The 14,317-nt window shown below is 38.9% G+C and overlaps 1 protein-coding gene across 1 annotated transcript in view; it reads left to right on the top strand.

Annotated features, from left to right (window-relative positions):
• The window catches only part of LOC122805246 (leucine-rich repeat flightless-interacting protein 2-like), an 803,415-nt gene that overhangs the window by 292,048 nt on the left and 497,050 nt on the right, over positions 1-14,317 (top strand). The window contains exon 2 of the mRNA XM_044075336.1: positions 7,621-7,707. Coding sequence (XP_043931271.1) covers positions 7,621-7,707 — 87 coding nt within the window. The remainder of the gene's footprint in view (positions 1-7,620; positions 7,708-14,317) is intronic.

Genomic DNA, 14,317 nt, shown 5'->3' with positions numbered 1-14,317 from the left:
GGCAAAGGCTCTTGCCACCCCCATAGTGCCTTTTTAGGCAAGGCTCAAATTCTATACCTTCCACCCTTGAACAAATCAAAGCTAAAAAAACTAAGGGTAATGCTGCTCAATGCCAGAAGTCTCAACCTCAAGATGCACGCACTCGAGGCCCTTCTCAGTATGGAGAACATCGATGTCTGTGCTGTGACAGAAACGTGGTTCAAGGCTCCTGAGAGCACCCCAGCACTATCAGGTTTTACCTCATATCATGCGTTCGCCACAAAACCCGGACAATACCAAGAAAGGAGGAGGGGTATCCATATTCATCAAGGACACCCACACCTCAAGATTGGTGGCATCGCACGATGCATCGGAAACCATCCAGGTGCAATTAACCATAGGCAAGATTGCTCTGCAATTTGTAGCATGTTACAGGCCACCCTCGCAAACTCAGGAACCTCATATGGCCTTCCTGAAAACACTGGAGGGGATAAATGTATCTCCGAACACCATCATACTAGGTGACTTCAACTACCCTAATATAGACTGGGAACACTACTCAAGCCCAAACACTCTAGCCCAAAAGTTCCTGGAATTCATAAACTCAAATGCCATGGAACAACTAGTCACCATCCCCACAAGAGGAGAAAACATACTTGATCTCATCATCACGAACATGGGAGCACAATGTTCAACGCCGAAGTATACCCCTCACTGGTGAGATCTGATCACAAACTAATCTCGCTGGAGGTCCTCATCCCCCCACCGAAATGAAAAAGACCACAGTAAAGAACTTCTCGAAAGCCGACTTCACACTTCTAAAGACTAGTGTGGTCTCCTTTAAGGCCCCTGAGCCGGGTTAACATTACTCAAACCGCTGAATCACTTACAAATGCCTTCTACCAGCACCTGCAGGGCTGCATGGATCAGGCAATCCCAAGCAAAACAAAGACTCTTTGTACCAAAGACAAGCATCCAGTCTGGTGGACCCCAGCCATAAACAAACTCTACAACAAAAGGAGAAAGCTACTACAAGATAGAGCAAAATCCTTAAAAGGTAAGACACCGCTGATCACTAAGTAAAAAGCTAAGAGCTCTCATAAAATCATCCAAAGCTAATTTTGAGAAAAAAATAGCTAAGGACTCTAAAGACAACCATAAGGCATTCTTTAGCTATGTCAGAAACCTAGGAGGAAACTCCCAGATATGCTCAGAATTAGTTCAAAATGATGTGAAGATTATTGATCCTACAGACATTGCCAACATACTGGCTGACAGGTTCAGTGCAAACGTCTCGCCCCCCCCCCCTAAAGGAGAGATATCTATACCAAATGATTGTAGCCCCCCAAACATCTCTAACGCCCAGGTGAGAACTGCTCTCTCCAAGGCAAAGAACACAGCATCCATGGGACCTCATGGTGTCCCCGGCTGTGTGCTCCATGAACTCAACGAGGAATTAAACTCACAGTTAGGACAGCTGTTTAATCTTAGTCTCACCTCCGGATACATACCCAGGGAGTGGCACACAGTGACTGTGGTCCCACTCCACAAAGGCGGTGCCTCCACCGACCCTGGAAATTACCGTCCCATTAGCTTGACAAGCCTTATCTGCAAAGCCATGGAGAGGATCATAATGGATCTCATAAATAAAGACATAGGGAACTTGCAGACTTTGGATCCAACCCAGTTTGGCTTTGTCAAAGGCAGATCATGCCTTTTAAACTTGGTTGACTTTTTCGAAACAGTCACCAAGGCCATGGACGAGGGAAAGGCAGTCCATACAGCCTACCTAGACCTGGCGAAGGCTTTTGATACAATACCTCACTCGGGTATCATTGAAAAACTCATCAACTTAAATGTAAACCCATACATTACAAGATGGGTTGCAAACTGGCTGAGTGACAGAACCCACAGGGTCAGAGTTGCTGGCGCCATGTCAGACTCAAAGCCTGTCACAAGTGGTGTCCCACAGGGCTCAGTCCTGGGCCCACTCTTGTTTGGCATCTACTTTTCTGAAGTACAAGCAAACACAGGAGGGTTATGGCTGACAAAGTTTGCAGATGACTGCAAACTGGGCGCCGTAGTTGAAAACACATCCAACACAGATATCCTTCAGAAGGTTCTCACAGAAATGGATAACTGGTGCCAGAGCCATGGCCTAAAGTTAAATGCCAAGAAATGCATAGTCATACCCTTCGGGAAAAATAAGGCTACCCCTAGCTACCATATAGGTGGCAATCCCCTGAACACAGAAGAAGTTATTAGGGACCTGGGAACCCAGGTTGACAGTAGCCTTTCATTCGACACTCATATTGCTAAAGTAGTTAGGAAGACCTTCTACATTGCCCACCTTATCATGAAGGGATTCACATCTAGATCAAGGGAAGTCATAGTCTCCCTATACTCATCACTCATCAGACCAATGATCGAGTACAATGCCCCATTCGAATGTATCTGACCCGACACTTGCAGCAGCTGGAGAGGCCACAAAAGTTCCTCACCAAAAGGATAAAGGGTCTCAAAAATCTGTCTTATGCTGCCCGACTGAAAGAACTCCAGTTATATTCAGTTGCTTACCGCTTGCTCAGAGGTGACCTATGCCTGACATACAAGGCCATGTCAAACCCAGATTTGATGAACATGCTTCATCTCAAAAAATCTAGATCCCTCAGAGCCACAAGGGCGGAGACTTAAACCTCGACACGGTTATTAATAGGACGTGCTGGAGGGATAGATTCATCACCCAAAGACTCCCTATGCTGTGGAACAAAATCCCGGTTTATGTGAGGCAGAGCACCTCGCTGGCCTTGTTCAAGAGGAATCTTGACCAATGGATGGGAGATCGCAGATGCACCCCAGGGGTTACCTCAGTGTCACTGCTCGACAGAGGCTCAGCAAAATAATGGGCATAGTTTCTCCAAACTAAAGGGGTGGCGTAAGCCACAAAACTATGGGCTAGGCTTATAAATGCCCTCGGGCAGATAGCCTAGTATGAACCTATGAACCTATGAACCTATAACTCTAGTTTAAATTAAGATAACTTACTATGTATGTAAATGTATGATTCCATGCACCAGTTGTCTCTCCCTTACACTGCCCACATGTAGCCACTGTGCCTGGAAAAGTGTAGACCAGCTTCTGTATTCTGAGGTTATTTCTGGGCAGATGCCCAAAATGTACATGATCATGTAGTACACCATGTCTGCAGGAGAGACTCATTTATGCACTGTCTGTTTCAACTAGTGGAAGCTGCAAGGATGCATTTCTCCCTTGATGAACTTTTAACTTCATGTTTTCCTTTGACTCAGTGACTTGTATCAAACTTGATTATACGCTTTGATAATGAATTCTTTTCATGCCTGACGTATATTATAATTTACTCCTCCTCTGAGACAAAAATGAATTCCAGATCGTTTACAGTTTGAACAAGGTGTATTGTCTTCGCTTGTAATGTATCCTAGCTAATGAAATGGCTCCATACTTAATTGTTACCAGTGCCTCTGTTCATTAGCCAATTATAGATAAATCCTGGAGCCCATTTAGAACCTCAGGACATTTGAACCCTGTCTGGAGCATTTCACAGTAGACTTGACTCCCACTGTTTCTCAGTGTAGTAACATCTCAAAGTGCAAACATTTAGTATTTCTGAAAAAGTCACCATGTTAAATTTTCGTTTTCTGTCTCTCCTTACTCCATAAGCATAGCCAAAAAGGTATCTTGGCTTTCGCCACCCAAGAAAATCATTTTCCTGTGCCCCTGTCAAGCAGAGCCACAGAGTTGATCCACAGGGTGAATTTCATATTTCCCATCCAGTCATAAAGACTTTTCTTGAATGCTAATGAGGAGCTTTGTTTGATATAGATAGGTAGTTTGTTCCAAAGTTTGGGAAGTCTCTGGGACAGGATGTTCTGTTTATTGTGTGACAAGGTTTAGGTCCTTAGCACATGCATCTCTGAGGGATTGGGATTTCTTTAAGTGGAACATGTCCAACAGCACTGGGTTTGATGTAACTTTGTATGTTAGGCAGAGATCGCCTCTGAGTAGGCGATATGTGACAGAGTAAAGCTGGAGTTTTTTGAGACTGTCTGCATAGGGCATCTGTTTGAGGCTGGTAATCCTCTTTGTGAGGTATTTTGTGGCCTTTCCAGTTGCGTATGTCTTGTGAGGTACATACCAAAAGAGGCGTTGTACTCTATAATGGGTCTAATGAGTGACGAGTAGAGGGGAACAAGGACCTCTTGTTTTTCCTGGATGAGAAACATTTTGTGATTAGGTGTGCCACGTGGAAGGATTTTCTGACTACTGTGGCAATGTGATTATCAAAGGAGAGACTACTGTCCACCTGTGTCCCAAGGTCTCATCACACTTTCAGTGTTAAGTAGACTACCACCTATTTGGTAGCTCATGGGTACAGAGTTTTTACCAAAGGGGATGACCATGTGCACTTTTTGGCATTGAGCTTGAGGCCATGGCTTTGACACCAGGCATCTGTCTCAGTGAGGCCCTTTTGTAGGATGTCCACATAGTTAGTAATTTCGATTATGGCTCCTAGTTTGCAGTCATCTGTGAACTTCATTAGCCAAAGACTTTCTATGTTAGCCTGTACTTCAGGAAAAGTAGATACCAAACAGGAAGAGGACCCAGGACTGAACCCTGTGGTACTCCACTTGTCACTGGTCTGAAGTCGGATTTGGAGTCTTCTACTTTCACATAGTGGGTTCTTTCAGTGAGCCAGTTGGCAACCCATCTTGTAACATAGGGATTTATACCTAGTTTAGTGAGTTTATCTGTAATTCCAGAGTAGGGGATGGTGTCAAAAGCCTTGGCGAGATCTAGATAGGCTGTGTGAACCACTACCTCTGTGAAGGCACTGATATTACTCGTATCTTTTTAATCTAAAATCCTGAACAGAAGATATGGGAATTTACAGTTATTACTCTGTGTCAGCAGTTGATGTTTGCATTGGAATTTTACCAGGGTTTAGCTTCCCTATTTGTCAGCCTTTGGCTGCAGGATTCTAGCAGACTACTTTAGGTAGGTCAACACTGTGCCTCCACCCCATCCAATACCCTCAGATTCAGCAAAGAAATGTTTTTCTTTTTTTGGAGGCCATATTGCATATCAATATTTGGTAACTTTCAAAAGACACAGACTTTGCAGTGGTAATATATAACAGTTATGTTTTGATTTCTCTTCTGATATTAGAAGTAAGAAAAACATTTTCTGCTGTAAATGTCATAAATTGAAAACGTGGTGTCACATAATTGTGGGAAATAGAGGTGGGGGAGCCAAACTGTATGAGACACAATGGAATGTATATTGTGTTTTAAGTTATTAATTTTAATTGAAATAGTTAAATATACCTAAACCAAAGAAAAATATAGCTTTAAGGATGACGTACAAAATATTTGTAATACACTGCATATGTGTTTATGCATTTCTAGTGTTTTGTGGAGTAACTGAGGTAGTACACAACTAGGTTCATTCATACAGACTGTATGGAGCTCCAGATGAATAAGTTAGGGTTGAAAACCAAAAAACTAAGAGGGTTGGATGAAAGAATCCCAAGTTTAGGTCAGCACCGACCTTTCAGATTATTACATTCTGCAGTCTTTCATAGTAATGTTGTAAAAAAAATAGCTGTGCAGGCATTAGTGGTACTGAAAGAAGACTGGTACCGCAAATGAATGATAATTATAAAAAGTAACTGTCTAAAACATTAATGCAAAGGACCTATATGGAAAAAGAGTTGCACTTTCCCAATAGCAGTCACCTGTACCAGGAGCGTCTCAGAACTCCAGGCCTTTTTGTGCAAAGAACTCTAACCGATATTCATCAAAGACTGTGTCACCTTACACATTAAACCTCCTTTTATGCCAGAGGTTTTGACAGAAATGGCCCTGAACCAAGCTATCCAGTTGCCTGTTTGTTTTCAACAGTATGCCTCAGAACAATGAGACAAGGACATTTACCTGCAATTAAGGTATAATAGGTTCAGAACCAAAGAAATTAGGAGGTCATAACGGTTTCCTTCACTGAAGCAAAGAAAGTGTTGCTTGTGCTGAAACAGGCAATTTCTTAATGGACAGAGCACTGTTATATTTTGCCACAAGACCCTTGAATTCATTACTGACAAAATGCAGGTTATGCTATATGTGGGTCACAGCCATTACTACAGCTTTCCTAAAAGAGTTTAGTGCACAGGACAGTTTAGAAGCAGCAATGTGGTCCTTTGTCTACACATTCTCTATACAAAATATGTTGGATTTCTAATCCTGGGCAAGAGTAGAGTTTGTCTGTACTTCTGTTCATTAACCCAAACCCTCTGCCTGCTTTTGGGGGCTTTGGTAACTGTTAATGTTCCTGACATTACAGTTGCAATAATGATGCCCACAAAGACCCGTAGTACATTTGTGGAGTCAGCTTGCAGTTATCATAGATGCTCATGTGTAGTCATGGTTTAATTCCTGATTACTTCCTACCAGGGCATTGGAGACTAGGTGAGTACACTTAAACATTCTTCCCTGTCTTGTCCATGCCACCCACTCCTTGATCCTTTTTTTTTTTTTAACCTCATTGCTGTAGGGCCAAGTCTTTATAGATCCTACACCAAAACCTTGAGAGTGGCTTTTCTGATGCTTTAACGTGACTTCTTATGCCAGGACTCACTAAAAAGGAGCAATAGAGATTTAATAATGGACAAGAATATACCACCTTTATATCTGGTAGATGTGGACATTCATGGTGAGGTGATGCAAGTACAACTGCGTTGAAGGCTTACCTCTGAAAGTTTGGCTTGGATGTCTGATCTGAGTATATGGCCAAGTTTCCTAAGGTTGACTGCAGTAGGGTCTACACTGTAACATTTACAAGTACGGTAAGCAGTGGAAAGAAATTTTATTGTCTAGTGTCCTAGTATCATTCTCTGGCAAATTTCTTTAGAATATGTCAGACTATTTTGTTTGATCTGTCTGTAGGTATGGAGTGTAAATGATCAGATACTAGTTGTATACACTTTTTGAAGTAGGCAAATTAAAACAACAAATGTACTAAAGTCCAGCATGGCAGCAGGCAGAGTTAAAATAAAACTTAAATTCATAAAAAGTAAGCGCTTTCACAGTATATCAAAGTGCTTACTTTTTATGAATTGAAGTTTTATTTTAACTCTGCCTGCTGCCGTGTTGGAGTTTGGTACATTTGTTGTTTTAATTTGCCTTCTTTTTAGTTTACCGCTCCAGTTCTTACTCTCGGTTTTGTTGTTTACTTTTGAAATAGCTTTGGAAAAGAACAGTAAAAAGTAGCCAGCTTTTGGCTGTTGAGAACATTGTTTGGAGAATCTTTAATTTCTGTTAGGCATAACACAAAATCCTTCTTTTGCAGTTTTATTTACATTCATTATTAGTATTAACTTGCATTTAAAAGGGGGGGGTAGTTCCTGTTTATCGTTTAAACATAATCTCTCTCTCCTTCCATTGTAATGAGCTTGATGTGTTTATGTAAAATTTGGTAGGTATGTAGATAACAAATGAGTGGAAAACTGAAGTCTGTCTAGTTCTATGTCTGTAGTACCATGATCTTGATTATTCTTACTGGTTTAATATATGTAAATGTAATAAAGCAATTTATTTTCTTTTATATTAGGCTGAAGCAAGACTTGCAGCAAAGCGAGCAGCTCGAGCAGAAGCAAGAGACATACGCATGAGAGAACTTGAACGGCAACAAAAAGAGGTATTGGAATGCATTTGTCCTTTACTTGTTCCCTATGGCTAGTCCTGTGCTCTCTCCAAGTCGGTTGCTGGTTCCTTTCAGGTGTAAAATGTGATGAAGAGTGCTTCAGTAATGCATTTCTGTCCATCTGTTCTGTAAATGCTGGCATGTACTTTTCTCCTAAGTAGATTTGAAAACTGGTAGGTTGTAGTTTTTGACTTTGTTAGCTCAGCATACTTGCTTTTAGTGCTGGAAGATCAGAAGGCTATAGGTTCTGTTGCCACTCTGATTGTAATAATTTCAAATTGTTGACCGTGCATTGCAGGATTAGTGGGTGTTGCACTCATGCATGCATCTTCCTTTAGATGAGACATTAAGCTGAGGTCCCATTTGCCTGAGTGTAAGTGGTTGCAATTATTGAGAACAGTAGAGGAAGTTCTCCAGCATCCTGTCTAAATTTTCACTAACAGCGTAATTACTGTTAACAGTAAGAATAGTATCCCAGAAACAACGAACGTCAAGGTATTGTCAAAATTTAATGAAAAACAGCAAAAATTCTCACAGTGGCACAAAAACAAATGAGCACTGTAGCACCTCGGCTTCACATAAACCTTCAAGAAGTACATTTATTACAAAAAAATATTGACCTTATATACACCCAGTTGCCAATTAAACAATTAATTGATATGCACTTGTTAAAACTCTTAAAGATGCTTTTACAATTAATTAAATTGCACACTTCCAACAGCAGTCTGTATTCAGACCCTGTGGAAATAAAATGCCATATTTTAAAATGAAGAGCGTTTCTTTATACAATAACAAATTTTTGACATAATCACTGTCTTTTTCTCCCTGTATATGTTCTAAAGTAGTGGCTTTTAAGCCCATAAAATTACCATTGTGGTACTGTTTAAAATGTTGAGCTCAAGGACTTTCCATTTTGCCTAGCCTTATTTCTCTCAAATGTTCTAATCTTTTTTAAACATGCGTTTAGTCTGACCTATATAGTATTTGTTACATTTAAACTTAATTACATAAATCACCTTTTCCATAGTACATTGATATTCCCCTATCGTCTGAAAATTAATATTAATTCTGGGAAAATTTTGCACTATGTATTTACAATCCTGTGTAACCCCCACATGGTTTTGTTCCTTTTATCTGAATCTGTTGTACCAGGCTGTCATCAGGTTTCTTAAATTTAGTGTGTACTTACATATCCCTCAGACTTTGTTTTTTATATGAAAAAAACAAACTTTGTTGTACCAAACCTTCCAGTTCATGAAATCTAGACAAAATTTTCCAATAATGTGCAATTTTGTTTTACACTATCACTCAGAATATTGTCATAACTGTAAAATTTTCGTCTGTTATACCTTTCTTCTCCCTATAGGTTAGAATCCCATATTTTACATTACTATTACCATATATTTCTTTTTATTGTGTTAACACTTCTCACAATTACCTGCCGTATCATATTTTCTTTCTATAAACATATCCACTGTAGGTTCTAACTTTTGTTCAAAAGTATAATCATTATTACATATTCTAGAAATTCGTAAAAATTCTACAAATGGTAAAGAGTCTAAAGTATATGTTGAGGATGGCAACTATACCCATCATAAACTGATTAACCACACCAAATTTCCTATGTAAACATGTCTTTATTCCTTCTTCAATCGTCACTTCTAATGTAATATCAAGAAATGAAATTTTATTTCCAAAACTTAATCCATCAAATTGTATAGAAAATCTATTTCTTTGTAATTCTAATATAAATTCTTGAAAACGTTCATTGTTTCTAGCATAAGTACTATCTCTGGTCTCCCTTGAGAAGAGTTCACTAGTGTAGTGAGATTAACCAAGTGAAAATAGGATAGACAGATGAATGAATAACTTGTTAAATAAAATGTTTGTAGATCTTGCATCCTTTGAGGAGATGCCTGAAGCAGTAAATCATGACATTTGAGTTTACTCACCACAAAGCTAGAGTGGTTTGAACATTCTTTTCCGCAGCTGTACTTTTCTCTAGCAAAGGCTAATGCTGCACTCTTGTCAGTGTAAGTATTTAAGCATGGTTGTGATGTTTCTCTGTAAATATCATTAGACAGATGTTTGTGACAAGAAACTTCAATATGGAGGTGTGCTGTTAGATGAATAAACTTAGTATTATCTTGGCTGCTTGGTTTGCTTGAGTAAGATTGCAGTGCAAATACTCACGGGCATTGCACATAATATAAGTCACTGGTTTAAGAATGATGACTGATGCATTCTCCTATGTAACACGAATAAAGGTATAAAACTATAAAACAGTCTTAGGGAAAGGAGTAGAAGCAGAGAACGTAACAGTTTTTGTGAAGCTGTACAGAAAGAAATAGTTACTCCGATGGCTCCCACATTTTTTTTTTGTTCGACGGGGGGGGACGACTAGATTACTCCAGAAACAAGCAATAGGCTCCGTATAATTAATTTTACATGCATCTTTCTACTGCTCCACCCTTTATTGTACTTTATACCTCACCACACACACCCATCATTCCTTCCTTCTCTTTCTCTGTAGCAGGGTGCAAGGGATAAACAGGCTACATGGTAAAAGTTTGAAGTTTGTTAAAACAACTAAACTGGCTTGAGCTACACAATTACCGAGCATACTCACAACTAACTACAACACACAAACTCATTCATCATCCAGAAAAATTCCATGCACTACATAACTTCTTACTTACTTGCTGTCCAGCAAGGGACCTCCGCTCTAGTAACAAATGCTTACTACTTAAAAATAAGTCAAATAATTTGCAGGTACAAATGGTTAATACTTAAAAATAAGTCAAATAATGTTGCAAGTGACTCTGTACTTCCCAGTATGCTGCTAAAGTCTGGAGTAGTATCCCTACAAAAATGAAACTCTGACAAACTCAGTAGTTTTAAACCACTGCTTAAACAACATCTTAACCAGTCCTGGTCCTGCATGTGCTTATCTCAAGGCTGAGACTTTGTGTTCACCATGCAATACTCTCCAAATATTCTCCTTAAATTGAGTACACTCAACTTATTACTGCAATGACAGAAACATGTTTATACTTAACGGCTGCCTGTACATTCCATACATTGCTCATGGTCTTTCTCTTGAAGTACATCTTTGTAAGACCTTCTACTCTGTATTTAACTGGAACTTGGTGTAAAGCAATCATTGAAAGCAAATGGAACATTTTTCCTTGGGCCTCTGATGAAAATGTGCGTTAACCAGTCGTACTTCCTGATAAGGAAAGACAAATCAATTTAATATCACAATTAAGCTGAAGCCACCAGTATTGATTTAGGCTCAACTCATTGACACCTATGTGATGTGGAATGTCACACTTGTATTATACAATGACTGGCCAATCACAAACGAGCGCACTGATTGGTTATCCCAACCAGCATGCTCGCTGTAAGCCCCAGAACATACCAATGGAAAAAGGTCTGGTTGCCCGGAGTTTTTTCCATTAGTATATTTCATAATTTTTACTTTTCGTTCTTTTTTTTAGTATATTTACAAAGCTGAAGACCTCAAATGAACGAGGGCGAAGGCACAGAGAAAAGTAAGAGGATAATCGGGTACGGTCTACAAAACTAAAAAAACGTACCTGATTGTCATTTTATTTTCAAAAAAGACAAAGGTCTTCCTTTCTCCGTTGCTTCCTTTGCACAGCACTGATGTATTGCGTAAGTGTCGGGAACACAAGTCACATACGCATGCGCAGTACATCAGAAAAGCCCCAGGATACTGGAAAAGCATGAAAGAGCACCACAGAGGCATTATATAAAGACATCATTTTAAAAAGTTTTCTTTTTTCTTAAGTAATATTGTTGTATAATATTATTAACTGACTCTGTGGTGTGGTATACTGAAGATTTACCTACGGTTGGCTTTAATCACTCAGGCTTCGCCCTTGTGATAAAACCACACCAGCCATGGATAAATCTTCAATATACCACACCGACATCATTGGTTGTTGCTGTAGTAGCCTACATACAGCTCTGCATTCCCTAAGAATTTTCTGTAAAATAAACTTAAAAAGCATAAGATAGATGAATGTAAATGTTTTGTGAATAGTAAAAGCTATTAAAACTGCACAAATAGCAGTCCTATCAGTAAGAAGTATTCTTTAAAGTGATTATTTTTCCCTAAAGACTATAATATTTTATAATGCACACAAATTCTCATATCTTGGAAACTGTACGAACTGGCCATATATTGATAGAACATTTTTGTTAACCAGACATAAGTTGTCATGTGACAAATTCCTCTGTGTATTCATATTTATTGTGGTGTTTTCAGAAATATGAAACCATATATGCATTATTGTATAACTGACAATATAAATAACTGAATATTACTCTATTTACAACTCAGTGCAAATATCACTGCTTCAGCAACAACATATTAAGCTGTCACCTGATATCATGCAACAGTTTGTAAGTCAGTTGGTTTTTGAAGTGTTACATGCATATGGAAGTGTTTATTTTCATAATCACTAACAAACAACCAATGATATGTCAAGTAGACAGTGATATAAATGGACATTAACAATTAATTTCCTCTTGTCCCACATTAGTATATCATACCATACCCCGCAGTAGCATCCAGATCTCTCAGTTAAGTAAACGTGAACACAAATATGATAATTTGAATAATAAGTGACAAATGGAGATTCATTTCTGTACTGCAGCACATCCTAGATTAATAGTCGTGTTATTTTCTTTATAGCGCCTTGCTCTAAAACTGCCTATTAACTGGTAAATTTAGTTAAAAAAGCCAGACTCCAAGAAGGTCTGTATGCCATAAGGAGCTTTAGGTGTTAACTGGAAATTTATATAAAAAAAAAGGCATTTTAGGCCTGAGTGAGTTAATAAGCAAACATTGTCAGAGCCACAGAAAGTTTTGATGCAAGTTGAAGTGTTCTGTAAGACAGAGCAAGACACTGGAGTGTCGTGGACTGCACAACCATTCACTGAGGATGGTATTTTCAGAGGAATTAACAGTGGTATCAGAAACATCATTACCTTTGATTTGTTAGCCTGTGCAAGCTTTTTTCCCCAGCCATTTTTAAAACATTCAAAGGGAATAATTTGCAAAATCCCAACAAATTGTTCCCATCATCTGCAGAGAGGTCCTGTTTGCATTCCAGGCAGCATCTTAACTTGTACTGTTGCTTACAGAGGTAGTTGAATGTAAGTGAAAAAAGTCACCTTTGGCACCATATTCAGACGAAAAAGAGGAGCTCTTTATTAAAGCTTACTGATTCTTTTGTGTGTGCCTAGATTAAGTTCACATTCATATGTCCTGTTAATCATCTGGTTCTCATCTTAGTGATATTACTTTTATAAGTGATAAGTTGTTCATATAGGGTGATTTTCCATGGCGTACTAGTGATTTTTCGTAACCTAAAATTAGCCAGTTTAAAGTGGTGAGAATGAAATGGTTATGAAGACTCTTTCCTGCTGTAGGTTTTAGTTTTAAAGGTATATCTCTAGGAAGTTTTCATTATATGCAGCAATATGGATAACTAACTTTTGATGGGGCAGTGTGTGACAAAAGGGCTTTTGAATGCATAACCCACAGAGAGCTAAAAACAAATTTGAAAAGAATTGGTTCAATTGTGGAGTGATGAACACTGAATGCCCATTTGCAACATTACGTTCAGGTTTGTGGTTGACACGTCTGCATTGGAGCTAGGTCTCTGCAGTATGGAGGTTCCACAAAGCTTGTTTTATGACCCATTCTTTTTTCATTCTTTAAGTGTCACAAATTTTCCCAGGACAGTGTACCACCTATGCAAATGAGGCTGTAAATATTTAGAGAAAGAAGGATCGAGTATCTCCATGTATGAAGACAAATTTTGTGATTTTTTACAAAGTTGTGAGACTTGTGTATATGGCAGTAATTTAGAAATTATTTCAAACAAAACAGAAAATGAGCTGTTGGAAGCCAAGCAGAGACTGACTGGAAATCTCATGCCTATTAAAATTGACTGACCCGTTTAATATTGTCACTGGTAAAAGAACTGTGCCAGTTCATTTCTTGGGCTGTGGTTGAACCCTACCCCTCAGACAGCATAGTAAAACTAATGTGGTTAAGGCTGTAAATCAAGTAAAAGCATGTTATAAACCTTGAGTTAATCCCCATGGACGAATACGGATATCCAGATCCTGTTAAAACACAGCTTAGTCTACGACTGCAGTTGCCATTTGCAGATGTCCAGCCCTGTGGAATGTTGTCAAGCACTATTGCCTCACTTAGGCATCTGTCTGGCATTCCTCAGCAATGAAAGTTACCAAGCTGCTGGATTTCTGTCTCTGACTAGTGAGAAAACTGTTAGTCACCATCTGTTATCACCTGATCTTATTAAATCAGTGAGCATTGTTAGTAGGAAAAAAAAGCATATGACTTAACAGTAGGTTCAGTAAATACTTTTCCAGATAACTGGAAGTTACTTCTGCATGAGAAATGTACAACCTTGAGAAGAAAATACTAAAGCTAATGAAGTTGTAAGACTGTCAGAACTGTAGAGATGTAGGACGAACAACTCTTTCAGGTTACTTATACTTAGAGAGACAATTTTTTACAACTTTGTAGGACTGGAATTAG

Source organism: Protopterus annectens, chromosome 6.part1 (assembly GCF_019279795.1).
Source record: "Protopterus annectens isolate FY-2018-M chromosome 6.part1, PAN1.0, whole genome shotgun sequence".
Classification (NCBI taxonomy): domain Eukaryota; kingdom Metazoa; phylum Chordata; order Ceratodontiformes; family Protopteridae; genus Protopterus; species Protopterus annectens.
This window is presented reverse-complemented; position numbering and strand designations above follow the sequence as displayed.